General features: G+C 46.8%; 1 protein-coding gene across 16 annotated transcripts in view; it reads right to left on the bottom strand.

Moving 5' to 3' along the window:
• Window positions 1-20140, bottom strand: part of TBCD (tubulin folding cofactor D) — a 190770-nt gene that overhangs the window by 110023 nt on the left and 60607 nt on the right. For all 16 annotated transcript variants that reach the window (XM_054456073.2, XM_054456076.2, XM_063655868.1 and 13 more), the window contains one exon: window positions 17427-17521. In XM_054456073.2, the coding sequence (XP_054312048.1) occupies window positions 17427-17521 (95 nt within the window). The remainder of the gene's footprint in view (window positions 1-17426; window positions 17522-20140) is intronic.

The following is a 20140-nucleotide window of genomic DNA, read 5'->3' as shown; positions in this document are numbered from 1 at the left end:
GATGTGTGCCTGTGCACGTCTGCGGGTGTGTGCGGGTGTGCGTTTGTGCATCTCTGCGGGTGTGTGTGCACATTCTATTGTGTGGGTGTGCACGTGTGCACATCTGTGGAGGGTGCGCATTCAACTGTTTGGGTGTGCACGTGTGCTATCTGTGGGTGTGTGCACATTCAATCCTGTGGGTGTGCGTGTGTGCACATCTGCAGGGGTGTGTACACGTGATTGTGGGGGTGTGTACACGTGATTGTGTGGGTGTGCACGTGTGCATATCCGTGGGGGGAGTGCACACTCGATTGTGTAGGTGTGCATGTGTACATACCTGTGGGTGTGTACACATTTGTTAGTGTGCATGTGTGGTAGGGGTGTGCACATTTGATTGTGTGGGTGTGCACATTCGATCCTGTGGGTGTGCACATGTGCATATCTGTGTGGGGGCGTGCACATCTGATTAGATGTGTGCATGTGCATCTCTGTGGGTGTGTGCACATTTGATCATATGAGTATGTGCATGTGCATATGGATGGGTGTGTGCACACTCCATTCTGTGGGTGTGCATGTGTACATATCTGCGGGTGTGTGTGCATTCGATTGGGTGTGCACGTGTGCGTACCTGCAGGTGTGTGTGCATTCAATTGTGTGGGTGTGCATGTGTGCATACCTGTGGGGAGGCGCATTCAATTGTGCTGGTGTGCACGTGTGCATATCTGCAGGGGGGGGTGCGCATTCGATTGTGTGGATGTGCATGTGTGCGTATCTGAGTGTATGCACGTTCAATCGTGTGTGTCCACGTGTACATATCTGCGGGTGTGTGTGCATTCGGTTGGGTGTGCATGTGTGCGTATCTGAGTGTATGCACGTTCAATCGTGTGGGTGTCCACGTGCGCTTATCTACGGGTGTGTGTGTGCATTAGATTGTGTGGGTGTGCACGTGTGCCTGTGGGGGTGTGCGTGTGCATTGAATTGTGCGGGTGTGCACATGTGCATATCTGTGGGGGGGGGGCGCATTCAATCGTGTGGGTGTCCACGTGTGCATATCTGCGGGTGTGTGCATTTGATTGTGTGGGTGTGTGCGTATCTGTGGGTGTATGCACATTCAATAGTGTGGGTGTGCACGTGTACATATCTGCAGGTGTTTCTGTGCATTCGATTGTGTGGGTGTGCACGTGTATCTATGGGTGTATGCACATTCGATTGGGTGTGCGTATGTGCGTATCTGCAGGTGTATACACATTCAATAGTGTGGGTGTGCACGTGTACATATCTGCAGGTGTTTCTGTGCATTCGATTGTGTGGGTGTGCACGTGTATCTATGGGTGTATGCACAGTCGACTGTGTGGGTGTGTGCATGTGCGTATCTGCAGGTGTGTGTGTGCATTCGATTGTATAGGTGTGCACATGTGCATATCTGTAGGTGTATGCACATTCCATTGTGTCGGTGTGCATGTGTGCGTATCTGCGGGTGTATGGACGTTCAATCGTGTGGGTGCCCACGTGTGCATATCTGCGGGGGGGTGTGCACTTGATTGTGTGGGTGTGGACGTGTGTGTATCTGTGGGTGTATGCACAATTGTGTGGGTGTCCACGTGTACATCTGTGGGGGTGTGTGTGCATTCGATTGTATGGGTGTGCACGTGTGCATATCTGTGGATGTATGCACATTCGATTGTGTGGGTGTGCGTGTGTGCTATCTGTGGGGGTGGGTGTGCACGAGATTGGGTGTACATGTGTCAACGTGCATGTGTCGATGTGCACATGTACACGTGTATGCACTTCTGCATCTGTGCATGAGTGTGTGAGCGTGCATGTGTGCACATGGGTTTAAATCAGTGGTCAAGTACAGGCATGTGCGAAGCACCCCTGGGGCTACTCAAAGGCCATCCATGGAGTCCTCAGGCTTCAGAGTGCTTTAGGAGCGTACACTTCTGGAGCCTCAGCCCCTAAGGCTCTGCTTGAGAAAGGGTCTCTCCATCCCCATGTCCCCTCTCACAACAGCCCTTTCTCTCACTTTTCAAGAAAGGCAGCCTCTCACCCAACACACTGGAAACCATGCAGTGGATGCTACAATGGGAACTGCTCCAGTGACTGGAAAATGCTTCCCCATGCAGGTGGCTGTTAACGCATCACTTCACAGGACTGAGGCCGCCCTACTGAGGCTGCTCAGTGACGGAGCACAGAGGTCAGGCGTGAGCTTGGAAAAAGTTGAAACACCAGCATTGCTAAAGCAAAATTTCTGCCATTCCTAGCTACTTGAATAAGACTTGAATAAGACTTCTTAGCACTTAAAACTGAAAGTAAAAATAGGGGCCGGGCGTAGTGGCTCACACCTGTCATCCCAGCACATTGAGAGGCCAAAGCGGATGGATTGCTTGAGGTCAGGAGTTTGAGACCAGCCTGGGCAACATGGAAAAACCCCGTCTCTACTAAAAATAGCCGGCTGTGGTGGCACACGCCTGCGGTCCCAGCTACTCGGGAGGCTGAAGCAGGAGGATGGCCTGAGCCTGGGAGGCAGAGGTTGTAGTAAGCCATGATCACACTACTGCACTCCAGCCTGGGTAACAGTGAGACCCTTTCTCAAAAAAAAATAAAAAGCAAAAATAGTACTGTTACAGAACCTTGCCTTATTCTAGTTAAAAGCATGGCTCATGGCCAGGCATGGTGGCACACATCCGTAATCCCAGCACTTTGGGAGGCTGAGGTGAGAGGACTGCTTGAGCCAAGGAGTTCAAGACCAGTCTGGGCAACATAGGGAGACCCCATCCCTACAAAAAATACAAAAATTAGCTGAGCAATGTGGTGTTTGCCTGTAGTCCCAGCAACTTAAGAGGCTGAGGCAGGAGGATTGCTTGAGCCCAGGAGTTCAAGGCTGCAGTGAGCCAAGATCATACCACATCACTCCAGCCTGGGTGACAGAGCAAGAATCATCTCAAAAAATAAAAACAAAAAAAGCGTGACTCATCAAAAGACAACTCAAACTAAACAGCTATCTTATTAAGAGCTAAATTTCAATAATATGCTATTTTATGTTGTTTTGGTCAACTCTGTACTAATAATTTTTTAAAACCCAATCTAGAAAAACTTCTAAATAACCAGCATCTTAAAACCTAAAGTATAATTTAAAAAATACTAAAAAAAATAAAGTCATGAACACCTGTGGAAAAAACAAATAAATAACTAGCATCTTATGGCCATACAAAACGCAAAAGTTGAAGTTTACGTTCATGTTATTTTCTTTTGTTGCAGATAGATGATAGATCAATAAAGATTCTTAGGCACAGAAATATATTACATTAGGGTAAAATGCTCTGGGAAAAAAGTAAATGGAAATATGGGCTTAAGGAGAAAAAGGAAGAATAAAATTTCTGTGAGAGAAAAACTTGCCTATGAAATTGTTTTTTAGACAGGGTCTCACTCACTGGCCCAGGCTGGAGTGCAGTGGTGCGATCACAGCTCACTGCAGCCTCAACCTCCCTGGGCTCAAGTGATCCTCCCACCTCAGCCTCCCAAGGTGCTGGGAGTACAGATGTGAGACACGGCGCCCAGCCCTGTAAATTTTTTAATGAAGAATGGTAGATTATTCTACCTCAATCTCCTGGAATTATTTAGGTGAGTGATGCAATAGTTTTTTCTAAAATGACAATACTCAGGATGGCAAATAGTTATTTGCAACTGGTTAGAGTTCTGTAAAACTTACAAGAGGGATACAGAGTTTGTCACAATTCCAAGGGGTATCTGAGGCCACTGCTTCAAGCTGTCCCTAAAGCAGCAGGAAGGACACCAGCAGGTCCCCCAGCCCTGTCGGGCACCCACCTCAGACAACCACTACACCAGCCCAAAAGGCACACGGTCAGACGCAGAACCATAAACACAGGCGCCGTGCTGAGTCGCTCACCTGGGCACTTCTGTTTATATACACCAGTATGTTTTGGCAAAGAACAAAAATATTATACCTCCAGCTTTCCAGAAACTAAACAGCCGTGCAGGGAGCAGTGACAAGACATCACATGCTGCGGTACACGCTCAGGACCCAAAGCCTGACACCCTGCAGACAAGGAGCTCTCACACCACACCCCCAAGAACACAGCCCTCCGTTGTCAAGGGCCCAAAGATTCTGAGAACACCATTTGATCGTGCACCAGAAAGCACCAGGAATCATTTTAAATGGCAAATAGGGAGAAGCAGGGGCAGCTGAGCATCCTCCTGCAACAGGGCAGTGTGGGGAACCCAGCCCAGGCACAATGGTTACGGCACAGGCTACATGCGCCTGATGCGTGGTGAGCTGCACTGTGAAAACTCTACACTCCGACACAATTCCTCCAAAGGTCATCTGCAATAGCTCACCCATTGCAACCAGGATAAGCTCTTTGTGTCTATCTCTAAAAGAAAAATCGATTCCTAGAGCTTTATAGCAAAAAAAAAAAGACTTTTTTTTTTTTTTTAATAGACTTTGCACTGCCCTCCTGGAAGTTAACATCTCCACCCAAAATTTTAACTCAACATCTTTTTCTATGAATCTATTGCTTTAAAATTTTCTTGTTTTTATTTTATTATTATTATACTTTAAGTTTTAGGGTACATGTGCACAACGTGCAGGGTTGTTACCTATGTATACATGTACCATGTTGGTGTGCTGCACCCATTAACTCGTCATTTAGCATTAGGTATATCTCCTAATGCTATCCCTCCCCCCTCCTCCCACCCGACAACAGTCCCTGGTGTGTAATGTTCCCCTTCCTGTGTCCATGTGTTCTCATTGTTCAATTCCCACCTATGAGTGAGAACACGCAGTGTTTGGTTTTTTGTCCTTGCGATATTTTGCTGAGAATGATGGTTTCCAGTTTCATCCATGTCCCTACAAAGGACACGAACTCATCATTTTTTATGGCTGCATAGTATTCCATGGTGTATATGTGCCACATTTTCTTAATCCAGTCTATCCTTGTTGGACATTTAGGTTGGTTCCAAGTCTTTGCTATCATGAATAGTGCCACAATAAACATATGTGTGCATGTGTCTTTGTAGCAGCATAATTTATAATCCTTTGGGTATATACGGAGTAATGGGATGGCTGGGTCAAATGGTATTTCTAGTTCCAGATCCCTGAGGAATCGCCACACTGACTTCCACAATGGTTGAACTAGTTTACAGTCCCACCAACAGTGTAAAAGTGTTCCTATTTCTCCACATCCTCTCCAGCACCTGTTGTTTTCTGACTTTTTAATGATCTGTCTAATGTTGACAGTGGGGTGTTAAAGTCTCCCATTATTATTGTGTGGGAGTCTAAGTCTCTTTGTAGGTCACTAACAACTTGCTTTATGAATCTGGGTACTCCTGTATTGGGTGCATATATATTTAGGATAGTTAGCTCTTCTTGTTGAATTGAACCCTTTACCATTATGTAATGGCCTTTTTTGTCTCTTTTGATCTTTGTTGGTTTAAAGTCTGTTTTATCAGAGACTAGGATTGCAAACCCTGCCTTTTTTTGGTTTCCATTTGCTTGGTAGATCTTCCTCCATCCCTTTATTTTGAGCCTATGTGTGTCTCTGCACGTGAGATGGGTTTCCTGAAGACAGCACACTGATGGGTCTTGACTCTTTATCCAATTTGCCAGTCTGTGTCTTTTAATTGGAGTATTTAGCCCATTTACATTTAAAGTTAATATTGCTATGTGTGAATCTGATCCTGTCATTATGACGTTAGCTGGTTATTTTGCTTGTTAGTTGATGCAGTTTCTTCCTAGCCTTGATGGTCTTTACAATTTGGCATGTTTTTGCAGTGGCTGGTACCGGTTGTTCCTTTCCATGTTTAGTGCTTCCTTCAGGAGCTCTTTTAGGGCAGGCCTGGTGGTGACAAAATCTCTCAGCATTTGCTTGTCTGTAAAGTATTTTATTTCTCCTTCACTTATGAAGCTTAGTTTGGCTGGATATGAAATTCTGGGTTGAAAATTCTTTTCTTTAAGAATGTTGAATATTGGTCCCCACTCTCTTCTGGCTTGTAGAGTTTCTGCCGAGACTTCAGCTGTTAGTCTGATGGGCTTCCCTTTGTGGGTATCCCGACCTTTCTCTCTGGCTGCCCTTAACATTTTTTCCTTCATTTCAACTTTGCTGAATCTGACAATTATGTGTCTTGGAGTTGCTCTTCTCGATGAGTATCTTTGTGGAGTTCTCTGTATTTCCTGAATTTGAATGTTGGCCTGCCTTGCTAGATTGGGGAAGTTCTCCTGGATAATATCCTGCAGAGTGTTTTCCAACTTGGTTCCGTTCTCCCCCTCACTTTCAGGAACACCAATCAGACGTAGATTTGGTCTTTTCACATAGTCCCATGTTTCTTGGAGGCTTTGTTCGTTTCTTTTTATTCTTTTTTTCTCTAAACTTCTCTTCTCACTTCATTTCATTCATTTCGTCTTCCATCACTGATACCCTTTCTTCCAGTTGATCGCGTCGGCTACTGAGACTTCTGCATTCGTCACGTAGCTCTCATGCCTTGGTTTTCAGCTCCATCAGGTCCTTTAAGGACTTCTCTGCATTGGTTATTCTAGTTATCCATTCGTCTAATTTTTTTTCAAAGCTTTTAACTTCTTTGCCATTGGTTCGAATTTCCTCCTGTAGCTCGTAGTAGTTTGATCATCTGAAGCCTTCCTCTCTCAACTCGTCAAAGCCATTCTCCATCCAGCTTTGTTCAGTTGCTGGTGAGGAGCTGCGTTCCTTTGGAGGAGGAGAGGCGCTCTGATTTTTAGAGTTTCCAGTTTTTCCGCTCTGTTTTTTTCCCATCTTTGTGGTTTTATCTACCTTTGGTCTTTGATGATGGTGACAGACAGATGGGTTTTTGGTGTTGATGTCCTTTCTGTTTGTTAGTTTTCCTTCTAACAGACAGGACCCTCAGCTGCAGGTCTGTTAGAGTTTGCTAGAGGTCCACTCCAGACCCTGTTTGCCTGGGTTTCAGCAGCAGTGGCTGCAGAACAGCGGATACTGGTGAACTGCAAATACTGCTGCCTGATCGTTCCTCTGGAATTTTTGTCTCAGAGGAGTACCCGGTCATGTGAGGTGTCAGTCCACCTCTACTGGGGGGTGCCTCCCAGTTAGGCTACTCGGGGGTCAGGGACTCACTTGAGGAGGCAGCCTGCCCGTTCTCAGATCTCAAGCTACATGCTGGGAGAACCACTATCCTCTTCAAAGCTGTCAGAGAGGGACATTTCAAGACTTATTTTTTAACTACACTACGTTTCTGCATTTACGCATGACCCGACTTAAGAACTAAACACTCGTAATTTTTACATACAAAAAGTGATAAGCTCTCAACAAGTTGAACATAGAATTACCACATGACCCACTAATTCCACTTTGGGTATATTCCCAAAGGAACTAAAAAAAAAGGTGTCTGAAACAGGTTCTTGTATCCATGTCCACAGCAGCATTATTCACAATACCCAAAAGGTGGGAACAACCCAAGTGTCCACTGACAAATGAATGGATCGAGAAAATATGGCCAGGTGCGGTGGTGCACACCTGCAATCACAGCTACTCAGGAGGCTGAGGTGGGAGGGTTGCTCAAGCCCAGAAGTTGGAAGCTGTAGTGTACTATGATTGAGCCTGTGAACAGCTACTGCACTCCAGCCTGGACAATACAGTGAGATCCCATCTTTAAAAAATAAATATACGGGTCAGGCATGGTGGCTCACGCCTGTAATCCCAGCACTTTGAGAGGCCAAGGGGGTGGATCATGAGGTCAGGAGATCGAGACCATCCTGGCTAACATGGTAAAACCCCATCTCTACTAAAAATACAAAACAAATTAGTCGGGCATGGTGGCGGGTGCCTGTAGTCCCAGCTACTCGGGAGGCTGAGGCAGGAGAATGGCGTGAACCCGGGAGGCAGAGCTTGCAGTGAGCCGAGATCGCACCACTGCACTCCAGCCAGGACGACTGAGCAAGACTCTGTCTCAAAAAAAAATAAAAGTAAAAATAAAATAAATATATGGTATGTCCATACAATGAATTATTCAGCCTTTAAAAGAAAGGAAATTCTGATACATGCTACAACACAGATTAACCTTGAAAACATGATGCTAAATAAAATAAGCCAGACATGAAAGGCCAAATATTGTCCAATTCCACTTGTACAAGATCTCTAAAACAGGCAAAGTCCTTTTTCAAGCAGAAAGTAGACTACAGTTACAAAGGGTTGAAGGGAAGGAGAATCAGGGGCGAGTGACTTCGTAATCCAGGGTGATGAGAAGTTTTGGAACCAGACAATGGTGATGGTTGTACCAAAGTGAGAGTGTAATTAATGCCACCGGATTAATTTGCTTAACAATTAAAAGAGAAAATTTGTTATACATATTTTACCACAATTCTCTAATAATAAAATATTCTAAAAACCATACAATTATATATTTTAAATGGGTGAATTATATGGTAGACGAACTGTATATCAATAAAGCTGAAAAAAAATAAAGGATCCTTGAATTCACATGTAAGAGAAGATGCCGACAATGCCCTTTCTAAACAGTCTCAGCAGAGGCCCACTGCCGTCTGCCCCCACCAGTGTTAACGTTCAGCCAAAATGCCACGTTCTATAGGGAGGGAGGGAGAGCAGGGCGGAGTGCAACACAAAACACACATGTTCACACATGGAAAAAAACACCATTAACACAAAAAAAGAACAATCGGTCCACGTACAAAGTTAAAGATGTTTCATGCTTTTCATTTTCCTGAAAACCTGAAAGCTTAAAAGCCTTCCAAGATTAAACAAACCAACAAAAACAGGCGGGGAACTGGACACTGGGGCCATGTCAGGACGTGCTCGGAGCCAGCCTCTCCCAGGCCCCCTTGATCACCTGGGAACTGAGGTACACAGGCCTGCGGGGGACAGCAGGGTCAGGCCAGGCCACAGCCAGGGGCCCCCAACAGGAGCCTGAGCCAGCCTTGGCACTGAGCCCCAACGGCTCTACTAGGGAGGGAGCGCCTTGTCCCTAGACCTCAGCTGGAGCTGCTCTCCTGGAATTCACCATCCACCTCCGTGCTCCAGAGCCTGTGGGGAAACTCTGGTCCTCCACCCCCTCCCCCTCGCAGAATCGGACTCCTCTCCTATAAAATATCCCTTCTGAAGGAGCCTCTGAGGGTTTCCTTCCTTCCATGTCGGCTGCTTCCTCCCCTTTTCTCCACCTCCCCATGCCAGTGAGCCTGGGAACCCGATTCGAGCTTTTCCACCCATTCACCTTCCTCATCTCTCACTCCCTCCTGTGCGAACTGATCAACCCATAACTCTGTAGACCATTTCTATGTGGACGGCTCCAACATGTCACTCACTGACCTTCTTACTATCTCACTCTCTTCCACTGACTAGAACAGCAAAGTTGTTGAGTTCAGAATCCTACATGCAGCGTAAGTATTTCCTTTTCTCCTCCTTCACAGCTCTGGTCTCACTCCGAACACTGTGGCAGCTCCCGAATGGCCTCGTTCTTCCTTTCCACCGCGCTCCCGAGTATTCCCCAGTATCCGACTTTATGTTGAATAATTTCCAAACCCCTCACTGTGTTCCTGAAGCCCCTCTAGGATCTGGCCCCCAGGCGCTTTTCTGTGCCCACTCTTCGGCTCTTTCCGCCGTCCTAGCTCACGCGAGCCTTCGTTCCTCTTGGAGATGCTGCGGTCAGGAATCCATCCTGCTCAGCTCCTTCACGGTAGAAGCTCTCAGCATAAATGTCGCCCCAGGAGGTCTTCCCCAAGTCTTATTCAAGTCACTGGTTGGTCCCATCACTGAGGATCTCACCGCCCTTTTGTATTTTCTTAACGACTTTATCCATTCTCTGAAATCGCTCCCTTCTTTGTTTCCTTGTTTAATGTCTGAATCTCCCTCCAAACCCTGTCCCCTTCACTGTCACAGAAACGCTGTGTCCTCACCTCCACTGCCAAGGGCAGTGGGCGCCAATCACATTTGTTGTAGGAAGGACGTGCAGAGTTTTCGTCATCCAGAGAGAAAAACATGACAGTTTCTTTTGGAAGCCAGAAAATATAGTCCACAGGTGGGAATTAATCTACTGAATGGTGCTTTTAACAAGACCCCAACACAGCTGCAGCAACATCGTCATAAAATGCTGCTTGTACGTCTTCGATGAACGCTGAGAGCGTGTGCTCCAATGCAACTTTATACATTTTTCAAAATTTATAACATTTATATAAACATAAAAATTTAATGTTTATTGAAATTTTTTCAAAATTTATACAATTTATTAGACATTGAAAAATTTTCTCAAAACATCACCTTAGATAAGAGTTAGGCAGCCTGTATTTCCGACATGCAGGGCTTACTACCTGATGCAGGTTCACAGGGACCTTGAGCCTCCTAGCAGTGAAACAAACATGCTCTCCATCCTTCAGAAAGTTGCAGGAAGGTTAGAATGGGCTTTTCTATGGCTGTGGGACACCAGACAATTACACTTTATAGGACATGGGGTGACAGACTGCACCTTCTGGAGGAAGGGGTAGGCCTCCTTGAGAGAGGGCAGTGAAGGACCCCAGCCTGAAGATTGCATAGGCAGCTTCCTAAATTTGAGGGAAGGCATGAGAAAAGCTTTGTAGACGCTAATTTAACAGAGACCTGCTTTGGCCACACAGTGTGTATAAACAGACCTACGTCGCCAACACAGCCCTCAAATCTGTTATTTGGGAAACACGTATGCAAAGATTTCTTCCTTTTTAGGCTTTAAAGCAAAGGTTAAGTGCTGGGAAGCAAGTGTGAGTCACTGTGCTCAGTCTTAGACAAAGACTTTAAATCAACTACTTTAACTACACTCACAGATCTCAAGAAAACTGTGAACAAAGAACTAAAGGAGACCAAAAGAACAACATTTAAACTAACATGGAATGTTGATAAAGAGACAGAAATTATAAAAAGAGGCTGGGCGCAGCAGCTCACTCCTATAATCCCAGCACTTTGAGAGGCCAAGGCAGGAAGATCACTTGAGTCCAAGAATTTGAAAGGAGTCTGGACAATAAAGCGAGATCCTGTTTCTACAATTTTTTTTTTCAGTGCAGCAGGCCTGTGGTCTCAGCTACTCAGGAGGCTGAAGCAGGAGAACTGCTTGGGCCTGGGAGGCTGAGGCTGCAGTAAGCCATGATACCACCACTGCACTCCAGGCCTGGGCGACAGAGCAAGACCCTGTCTCAAAAAGAAATTATTAAAAGAGAAATTAAAGAGAAATTCTGGAACTGAGGACTCAAGAGCTGAAATGAGTACAGAACCTAAGAGACTCACAGGGCACCACCGAGCATACCAACATGTGTATTAACATAACAAGGGTCCCACAGGGAGAGGACAGGGGCAGCAAAAATACCCGAAGAAACAATGACTGAAAACTTTCCGAGTCTGATGAATGACATGAATCTACACATCCAAGAAGCTCAGAAAAACACCAAATGCTAGTTATTATTACCCAAACCAATATGCACAATTGTCAATCAATAAGGATAGCAAGGGAAATAGGGTTCATACAAAATGTCCAAAGAGATCAGAACACTTGACATTTTTCAAAAAGCAAAATACTGATGAAAACCACAAAATGCATAATTAGGAGCACATGTGTACATTTTATCAAAATAGTACAGTTGGCTGGGCACAGTGCCTCACGCCTGTAATCCCAGCACTTTGGGAGGCAGAGGCAGGTAGATCACTTGAGGTCAGGAGTTCGAGACCAGCCTGGCCAACATGGAGAAATCCGGTCTCTACTAAAAATAAAAAAATTAGCTGGACATGGTGGCAGGCGCCTGTAATCCCAGCTACTCGGGAGGCTGAGTCATGAGAATCACTTGAACCCAGGAGATGGAGCTGGCAGTGAGCCAAGAGGGCGCCACTGCACTCCAGCCTGGTCAACAGACAAGTCTCTGTCTCAAAAAAAAAAAAACGGTAAAGTTAAACCAAATGCATCCCCCAACCTGTGCTTCTTGTATCCAACAAAGGAAACCGTAAGGGTTCACAAACGTTATATGAGCTTACTCATGGTGAGGAGTGCCCACCTCCTCCTGCCACAACAACAGAGGCATTCAAAGAGAAGCCACAAAAAAGGTGAAAGGACCTACGCCAGGACCACTCAAGAAAAGTCCTGGAATTTGAATCACCTAAAATAAAGACCAAGTAGCCCTTTAACAGTAGTCCTCAAACAGAGGTGATGACGTGAAGAGAAAAAGAACATGGCCCACTGTCCACAGGCCAAGGCAGGAGGATCGCTTGAGTGCAGCGTGCAATCATGGCTCACTGCAGCCTCAACCTCCTGGGCTCAAGCAATTCTCCCACCTCAACCTCCTGAGTAGCTGGGACTGCACCCAACTACCTTTTTAAAACAATTTTTGTAGAAACAGGATCTCTTTTTGTTGCCCAGACTGCTTTCGAATTTCTTTAAAAAATTAGCTGGGCGTGGTGGTGTGCACAGAGTCAGAGACCAAGAAATAGGCTTACAGCACAACAGATGGCGATTCTGTGTGTGTGTGTGTGTGTGCACTGCATGTGTGGAGAAGAATCAGCAGGATTCCCTAAAAAGTAACCCAAAGAAAATGCAATGCTTTTTTCCTGAGTCCCTATTCAGAGGACTAAGGGCAAAAAGACCCAGGGTGCCTTCAAGGCAAACATTGCATCACTGCCTGCCCACCTGACTTCCCTAGTTTTACTTCTTCCTCCTTTAGCTTGCACCAATGAAGCTCCACATTTCCTCTAAGACAAACAAAAGCTTTAGTCATCAAACATGCTCATCTATATTGTGTCTTTCTACAACATTTATTTGTCAAGCATTTGTTTTCGCGCTTTTTTTTTTTGAGACAGGATCTTGCTGTGTCGCCCAGGCTGGAGTGCAGTGGTGCGATCTCGGTTCACTGCAACCTCCGCCTCCCAGGTTCAAGCGATTCTTCTGCCTCAGCCTCCTGAGTAGCTGGGATTACAGGCATGCAACACCACATCCTTGTATTTTTAGTAGAGACGCGGTTTCACCATGTTGGCCAGGCTGGTCTCGAACTCCTGGCCTCAGGTGATCCCAAAGTGCTGGGATTACAGGCACGAGCCACCGTGCCCAGCCTGTTTTCACTTTTCAAACTAAACTGACAGAGAACCACAGTAACTCTCCAAGGAGACAAGGAGGTGCAGGGACAGCTCAGCCATGTGACATGGAGGAGGCCGAAGGGCTGAGCATGAGCTGTGACTCCAGAAAGACTTCCTGGCTCCCACAGCTGCAGTGTTTGTGTGTGTGTGTGTGTGTGTGTGTTTAGAGATGGGGTCTCACTATGTTGTCCAGGCTGGTCTCAAATTCCTAGGCTCAAGTGATCTTCCTGCCTTGGCCTCCCAAGAGGCTAGGACTATAGGCACTGCCACCACACGTGGCTCCCAACTATAGCTTTATATAAACAAGACGGCTCTCAGAGGAATGGTGTGAGGTCTAAAACAAAAACATAAAAAGTATGCTGCAAATGCTCATCAAATGTTAGCCCTGTCACCTCCTGAGTTAGCCCCAAGACAGGATCTCTTTCACCCCTGCCTGAAAGAACCCTTGCCCTGCCCAGAGACAGCACAGCTTCTCCATGTCCCACCAGGTACAGAATGGGGGCTGCAAAGAGGGTTCAGCTCACGTGGAGGGCACCACCAGGTAGAAGGGGCCAGCCAATCATGCGAAGGTCATGGGCCAGTGTATTCCACATCATGTATCCGTTTCTGAACAATAGCTTTACCCTTCTCGTTTATGACGCCAACACCCATAACCTCTCCAGCTGCCTGGGGTCAGTGGGTGTTGCCATTAGACACGACAGAGCACACACATAAGCCAGTAGGGTCTCTTGTCTCCTTCGAGTGAACCTGGAGCTGGCTACCCACAGGCAGGGACTTCATTCCATCCCAGCTACACATTCACACACACACCCTCACACACATCTAGTGTCACAAATAAACATTACAAGTCACTTACTTGGGATGGAACAAAATGTTAAATGAAACCACAACTTCATGTTCTGGGGTTAGCAATGATTTCTTAGCTATGACACCAGAAACACAAGAAAGAAAAGACTGATGAGCTGGACTTAACTAAAATTTAAAACCTGGATCAAATATCACCATCAAAGAAATTGAAAACACACCAGGTACAGCCTACAATCCCAGCACTTTGGGAGGCTGAGGCAGGAGGATCACTGGAGGCCAGAAGTTCAAGACGAGCCTGGGCCACATAGCGAGACCCCATCTCTACAAAAAATGTTTTAATTAGCCAGGCATGAAGGCCAGGTGCAATAGCTCATGCCTATAATCCTAGCACTTTGGGAGGCTGAGGCGGGGGGATCACTTGAGCTCAGGAGTTCGAGACCAGCCCGGACAACATGGGAAAACCCCACCTCTACAAAAAATACAAAAATTAGCTGGGCATGGTGGCACATACCTGTAGCCCCAGCTACTTAGGGGACTCAGGTAGGCGGACCGCCTGAGCCTGAGAGGTGGAGGCTGCAGTGAGCTGAGATCAAGCCACTGCACTCCAGCCTGGGCGATAGGAATGAGATCCTGTCTCAAAGAAAGAAAAAAATTTGCCAGGCATGGTGGTGCGCCCCTGTAGTCCCAACTACTTGGGAAGCTAAGGTGGGAATACGGCTTGAGCCCAGGAGATCAAGGTGACAGCGAGCTGTGATGGGGCCGCTGCACTCTCGCCTGGGCAACGGAGCGAGACTCTGTCAATCAATCAATAGAAAGTGAAAAGGCAACCATGGAATGCAATAAAACATCTGCAAATCAAATATCCAATGAGACTTACACCCAGAATACATAAAAAACTCATATATCCAATGAGACTTATACCCAGAATACATAAAAAACTCATATATCCAATGAGACTTACACCCAGAATACATAAAAAACTCATATATCCAATGAGACTTACACACAGAATACATAAAAAAACTCATACATCCAATGAGACTTACACCCAGAATACATAAAAAACTCATAAATCCAATGAGACTTACACCCAGAATACATAAAAAACTCATATATCCAACGAGACTTACACCCAGAATACATAAAAAATTCATAAATCCAACGAGACTTACACCCACAATACATAAAAAACTCACATATCCAATGAGACTTACACCCAGAATACATAAAAAACTCATAAATCCAATGAGACTTACACCCAGAATACATAAAAAACTCACATATCCAATGAGACTTACACCCAGAATACATAAAAAAACTCACATATCCAATGAGACTTACACCCAGAATACATAAAAAACTCATATATCCAATGAGACTTATACCCAGAATACATAAAAAAAACTCATATATCCAATGAGACTTACACCCAGAATACATAAAAAACTCCTACTTACAACAATTAAAAAATAATTTTTTAAATGAGTAAAGAACTTGAACAGACATTTCTCCAAAGAAGACATACAAATGGGCAAACACAGAAAATGCTCAGTGTTATCAGTCGTTAGGGAAAAGCAAATGAAAAGCACAACAAGGGGGCACTTCACACTCACTAGGACAGCTTTTTTTTTTTAAAGAAGCAGGGGGCACGTGTGGTGGCTCACACCTGTATTCCCCACACTCTGGGAGGCCAAGGCGGGTGGACTGCTTGAGCTGAGGACTTCAAGATCAGCCTGGGCAATGTGGTGAAGCCCTGTCTCTAACAAAACTAAAAAAAAATTAATCTGGCGTGGTGGTGTGCACCGGTGGTCCCAGCTACTCAGGATGCTGAGGCGGGAGGATCGCCTAGTCCTGGGAGGTGGAGATTACAGTGAGCAGAGATTGCATCACCGCACTCCAGCCTGGGCAACAAAGTGAAACCCCGTCCAAAAAAAAAAAAGATAAAAACAAGTGTTGGTGAGGATCAGAGAAGCAGAACCCTTATACACTATAGGCAGGAATGTGAAATGGTGCAATCATTTTGGAAAAAGTTTGGCAGGTTCTTAGAAAGTTAAACATGGAGTTACCGTATGACCCAGCATTTCTACTAGGTCTATACCCAACATCCACTCAAAAACGTGTACATAATGTTCACGGCAGCATTAACCTAACAGTGAAAGGTGGAAACAACTCAGATGTCCGTCAGCTGATGAACAGGATGGACAGAACGTGGTGTGTGGTGCATTTACACAGCAGGACGAGGCTCTGCCACAGGAAGGAAGGAGGCACTCCACAGGCTACGACACAGAGAAACTCAGTGGAAGAATTCGGACACCAAAGATCACACGTTGTAGGTTCCACTGTTATGAAATGTCTATAGAAGACAAATTCACAGAGACACTGGAGATGTGGCTGCCAGGGCGGGGGTGCTGGGGAGAGTGGAGAGAGCTCTTAAACACAGGGTTTCCTTTGGAGGCAATGAAAATGTTCAGAAATTAAATTATGGCAATAGTTGCGCAACTCTGTAAATATACAAAAACCACTTAACTGTATACTTAAATGAGTGCATTTTATGGTATGTAAATTAGATCTCAATAAAGAGGTCTACAAATTAAAGAAGTCTGAAAAAAATAAGCAGAGACATTAAAAAAAAGAACTGCAGGCTCTAAAAGCTCTCCCTATACATCAAAATGCCAAGTGCAAAGCGGTCACTTCAGACGCCACCACAGCTCCACACTGGGAAGACGCGAGGCCACCACATCTCAGGTGTCTTTATTTTGGACAGAATCAAGTCTCTGTGGTAGGGCTCTCTCAGGATGGGCCCCCACTCTATCCTGTACAGACATCCTTTCCTTCCTGCCCTCAGAGGGCACTGCCAGCCACACCCAGGGACTCTCCTCACCAAACACAGACAGGGCTGCGTGTGGCCACGGCACAAGAGCTGGTCTGGGGCAGTGCCTCTGCATCCGCCATGCTGTGCCCTCTGTCCCCACCCCACTGCTGGCCACTGCAGAGCTCCCCTGGCCCTCCACCCCAGTTCCCACCCTGGTTTCAGGCTGGCGTGAGCCTCATCTCCAGGGAGCACCACATCACTCCAGGTGATCCAGGATGCTGCCAGGGGTGCCTGGTTCTACAACTGAAGCAGGTGCCACTGCATGTGTCCTTAAGGGGCAACAACATCCCTCAAGAATGAAAACTAGTTTTGAGGAGTAAGAAAATCAGACATTACAAGGATTCGTAGCCCTCCAAAACCAGCTACACAGGGTAATCTGTGGCATTAAAATTTCACAGCAGAAAAGAGAGGCAATTAGGAAATTACGAAGGCCGATGCGAGAAAAAGGTAGACAGACCTTGTTCTCAAGCTCTTCTGGGCGTGCCTGCAGCAGGGCCACACCACAGAGATGAGTTCAGACGAAGGGCTACAGCCTGCCACGGGCAGCCTGGTGACGCAGCTGACAGTGCTTCAGCTACTCACCAACCACGAGTCAAGATGGCAGCAACAGGCCTCTCCTGCCCAGCTCCGCCAGCGCCAGACATCCCCCCGACCGTGCTTCAGCTACTCACCATCCACGAGTCGAGACGGCAGCAACAGGCCTCTCCTGCCCAGCTCCGCCAGCGCCAGACATCCCCCGTGCCACGCCTTGTCAGTCTCCTGGAAACTGAGAGCAACAAAGATCCTGAGACCACAGCCCACATGTCAGCTTTTGGTTCAAAGCCCACAGCATGGCAAGGAGCACAGCCTGGCAGGTCCATATCCTGTGCCTGTAAGGCTCACGTAAGGCTCACTAAAACCCATTCCTAAGTTTTTAAAGTATCAAGGCTGGGCACAGCAGCTCACGCCTATAATCCCAGCTACTCAGGAGGCTGAGGCAGGAGAATCGCTTGAACCGGGGAGGCAGAGGTTGCAGTGAGCTGAGATCGAGCCACTGCACTCCAGCCTGGGTGACAGAGCGAGGACTCCGTCTCAAAATAAAAAAACAAATAATCAGTTGGCTGAAGAAATAACACACTGCGACTGAGTACGAAGACAACAGCCATGCCCACCCCAGGGCCTCTTCAGATCTCCCTAGAGTGAGGACAAGTCTTGGTCAGTCCCCAAACAAAGAGACCGTCCTGTCCGTGCCGTCCCAGGTGGGGTTTTCCCACCACAGCGGTGTCGCTCCAAGTACGGGCAACACCCATGCTCACATAGAAAGAAATAAGACACTTCAGAAAAGTAGGAACTTAAAACAGGAATCCTAGCACAGGAAGACATCAGTAGAAAAGGGAGCAGGAAGATCTTCTTTAAATGACACCCCACTGTTTAGTCAAACTCAGAATTAAAAGCTAGAATAATGAATTGGCATTTCAAGATTTTTCACAGTATTTGAAATATGAACTTTTAATGAACAATTGCAATGGCCATCGATCAAGTCATAATATTTTATATGTACTAATTTCCCTGGGGTAGTTCAGAAGCTCTCCTGATTCTAATTAAATTGATTTGACAGCAAATAAATATTTAGGAAAACCCACTAAATTGTATGACTAGCTGGCAATCAATATAGACAAGAAGACTTAGGAAAATCGGAGAGTGCCTATCCGCCCGACGGCTACCTCACCTCCTGCGTGCCCGGCCCAGAGGAGAGGAGGGGCTGAGACAGACACCAGCGTCCACCAGCTGCTCCTCAGAGCTGTCACCGATGGACTCAATCACAGGTAAACTTTGTCCAAGTTCCAGATGTTTACTGTCTGCCCAGAGGCTCCGTGAGCCCTTTTGCATATTTTCACATCAGCACTTGGTCCTTTAGGGTTTTCATTGGAGAAAGATGCTTCACACCTTTCACAAAGATTTAGTTAACATCTGAATGAACTTGACAAAATACCAAGGTTACCGTGACTTAAAAATACCAAAACAAATGCCTGTCAGGCCAATGTCTACTTCTAAATCAGACACGTGTTTACTGTAGCACGGTGGTGAGGGAGGCAGGGTCCAGGGGGTGCCGTCCATCCATCAGGCTCGCCTGAGAGGCCCAGCACCACCACGGCACAGTTGAACCAGACGGGGGACCCTGTCCATGGACACCAGGGGCACAGGGAGAAGCCAAGCAGCCGGGGCAAGTTCCTGCCCTCAGATCCAAGCTTAAGGCACTCCTGGGAGCACAGGGGGGTCTCAAGAGGAGGGAAGACAACAGAAAACGGCGGAAGCTATGAGTGGGCGGATGAGCGGGAGAGGAAGAGAGAGAGAAGGCAGGCAAAGAGTGTCGCAGGTACACGGGTCTCAGATCATCAAGAGCAAGGGGAACAGCACTAATGTAAAATGATCTCAAGGATGCGTTTGGTGGAAAAGTGTGACAAGTAAGCCATTATCTGTGTAAAATGAAAGAGAGAATTTTAGCCAGGTACAGGCTCAGGTCTATAGTCCCAGCACTTTGGGAAACCGAGGCAAGAGGATTGCTCGAGGCCAGGAGTTCAAGACTAGTCTGGGCAACATAGCAAGACCCCATCTCTACAAAAATAAAATAAAATAATTAGCCAGGTGTGGTGTTGCACACCTGTAGTCCTAGCTACTCGGAGGCTGAGGCAGGAGGATCACTTGAACTTAGGAGGTAGAGGCTGCAGTGAGCTATCATGGTGCCTGAGCAACAGAGCAAGACCCCATCTCTAAAAACAAAACAGCCGGGCGCAGTGGCTCAGCCTGTCATCCCAGCACTCCGGGAGGCTGAGGCAGGCAGATCACAAGGTCAGGAGATAGACCCCGACTGGCCAACATGGTGAAACCCCGTCTCTACTAAATACAAAAAATTAGCCGAGCTTGGTGGTACACGCCTCTAGTCCCAGCTACTTGGGAGGCTGCGGCAGGGGAATGGCTTGAACCCAGGAGGCGGGGATCGCAGTGAGCCAAGACCACACCACTGCACTCCAGCCTGGCGACAGAGCGAGACTCCATCTCAAAAACAAAACAAGAAAACCTCTGTATCCATCTGCTCACACCTGCATCAGTCCCCGGAGGGATGAGGAACGGGTGCCCCAGGTCACCTGCGGGGGGGCTCTGGGGTCTGGGGAGGCTGTCTTCTTCCCTTCGGTTTGAATTTTGAACGAACACATCACCCAGTCCAAAACCTCAATGAAACCATAGAGCTGAACAGAAAGGAACCCACGTGGTGAGGCTCCTGCTGACACGGGGTGGCGGGCGAGGGGGGGCACAGCGTAGTGCCGTGGCTTCCAGACGCTCCACACCCAGTGTCTCAGAAGATGCTCTCGGGCAGGGGCAGGTGGCAGGCAGGGGGCACAGCATA

The sequence above is a fragment of the Pongo pygmaeus genome, chromosome 19, assembly GCF_028885625.2.
Source record: "Pongo pygmaeus isolate AG05252 chromosome 19, NHGRI_mPonPyg2-v2.0_pri, whole genome shotgun sequence".
Classification (NCBI taxonomy): Eukaryota; Metazoa; Chordata; class Mammalia; order Primates; family Hominidae; genus Pongo; species Pongo pygmaeus.
This window is presented reverse-complemented; position numbering and strand designations above follow the sequence as displayed.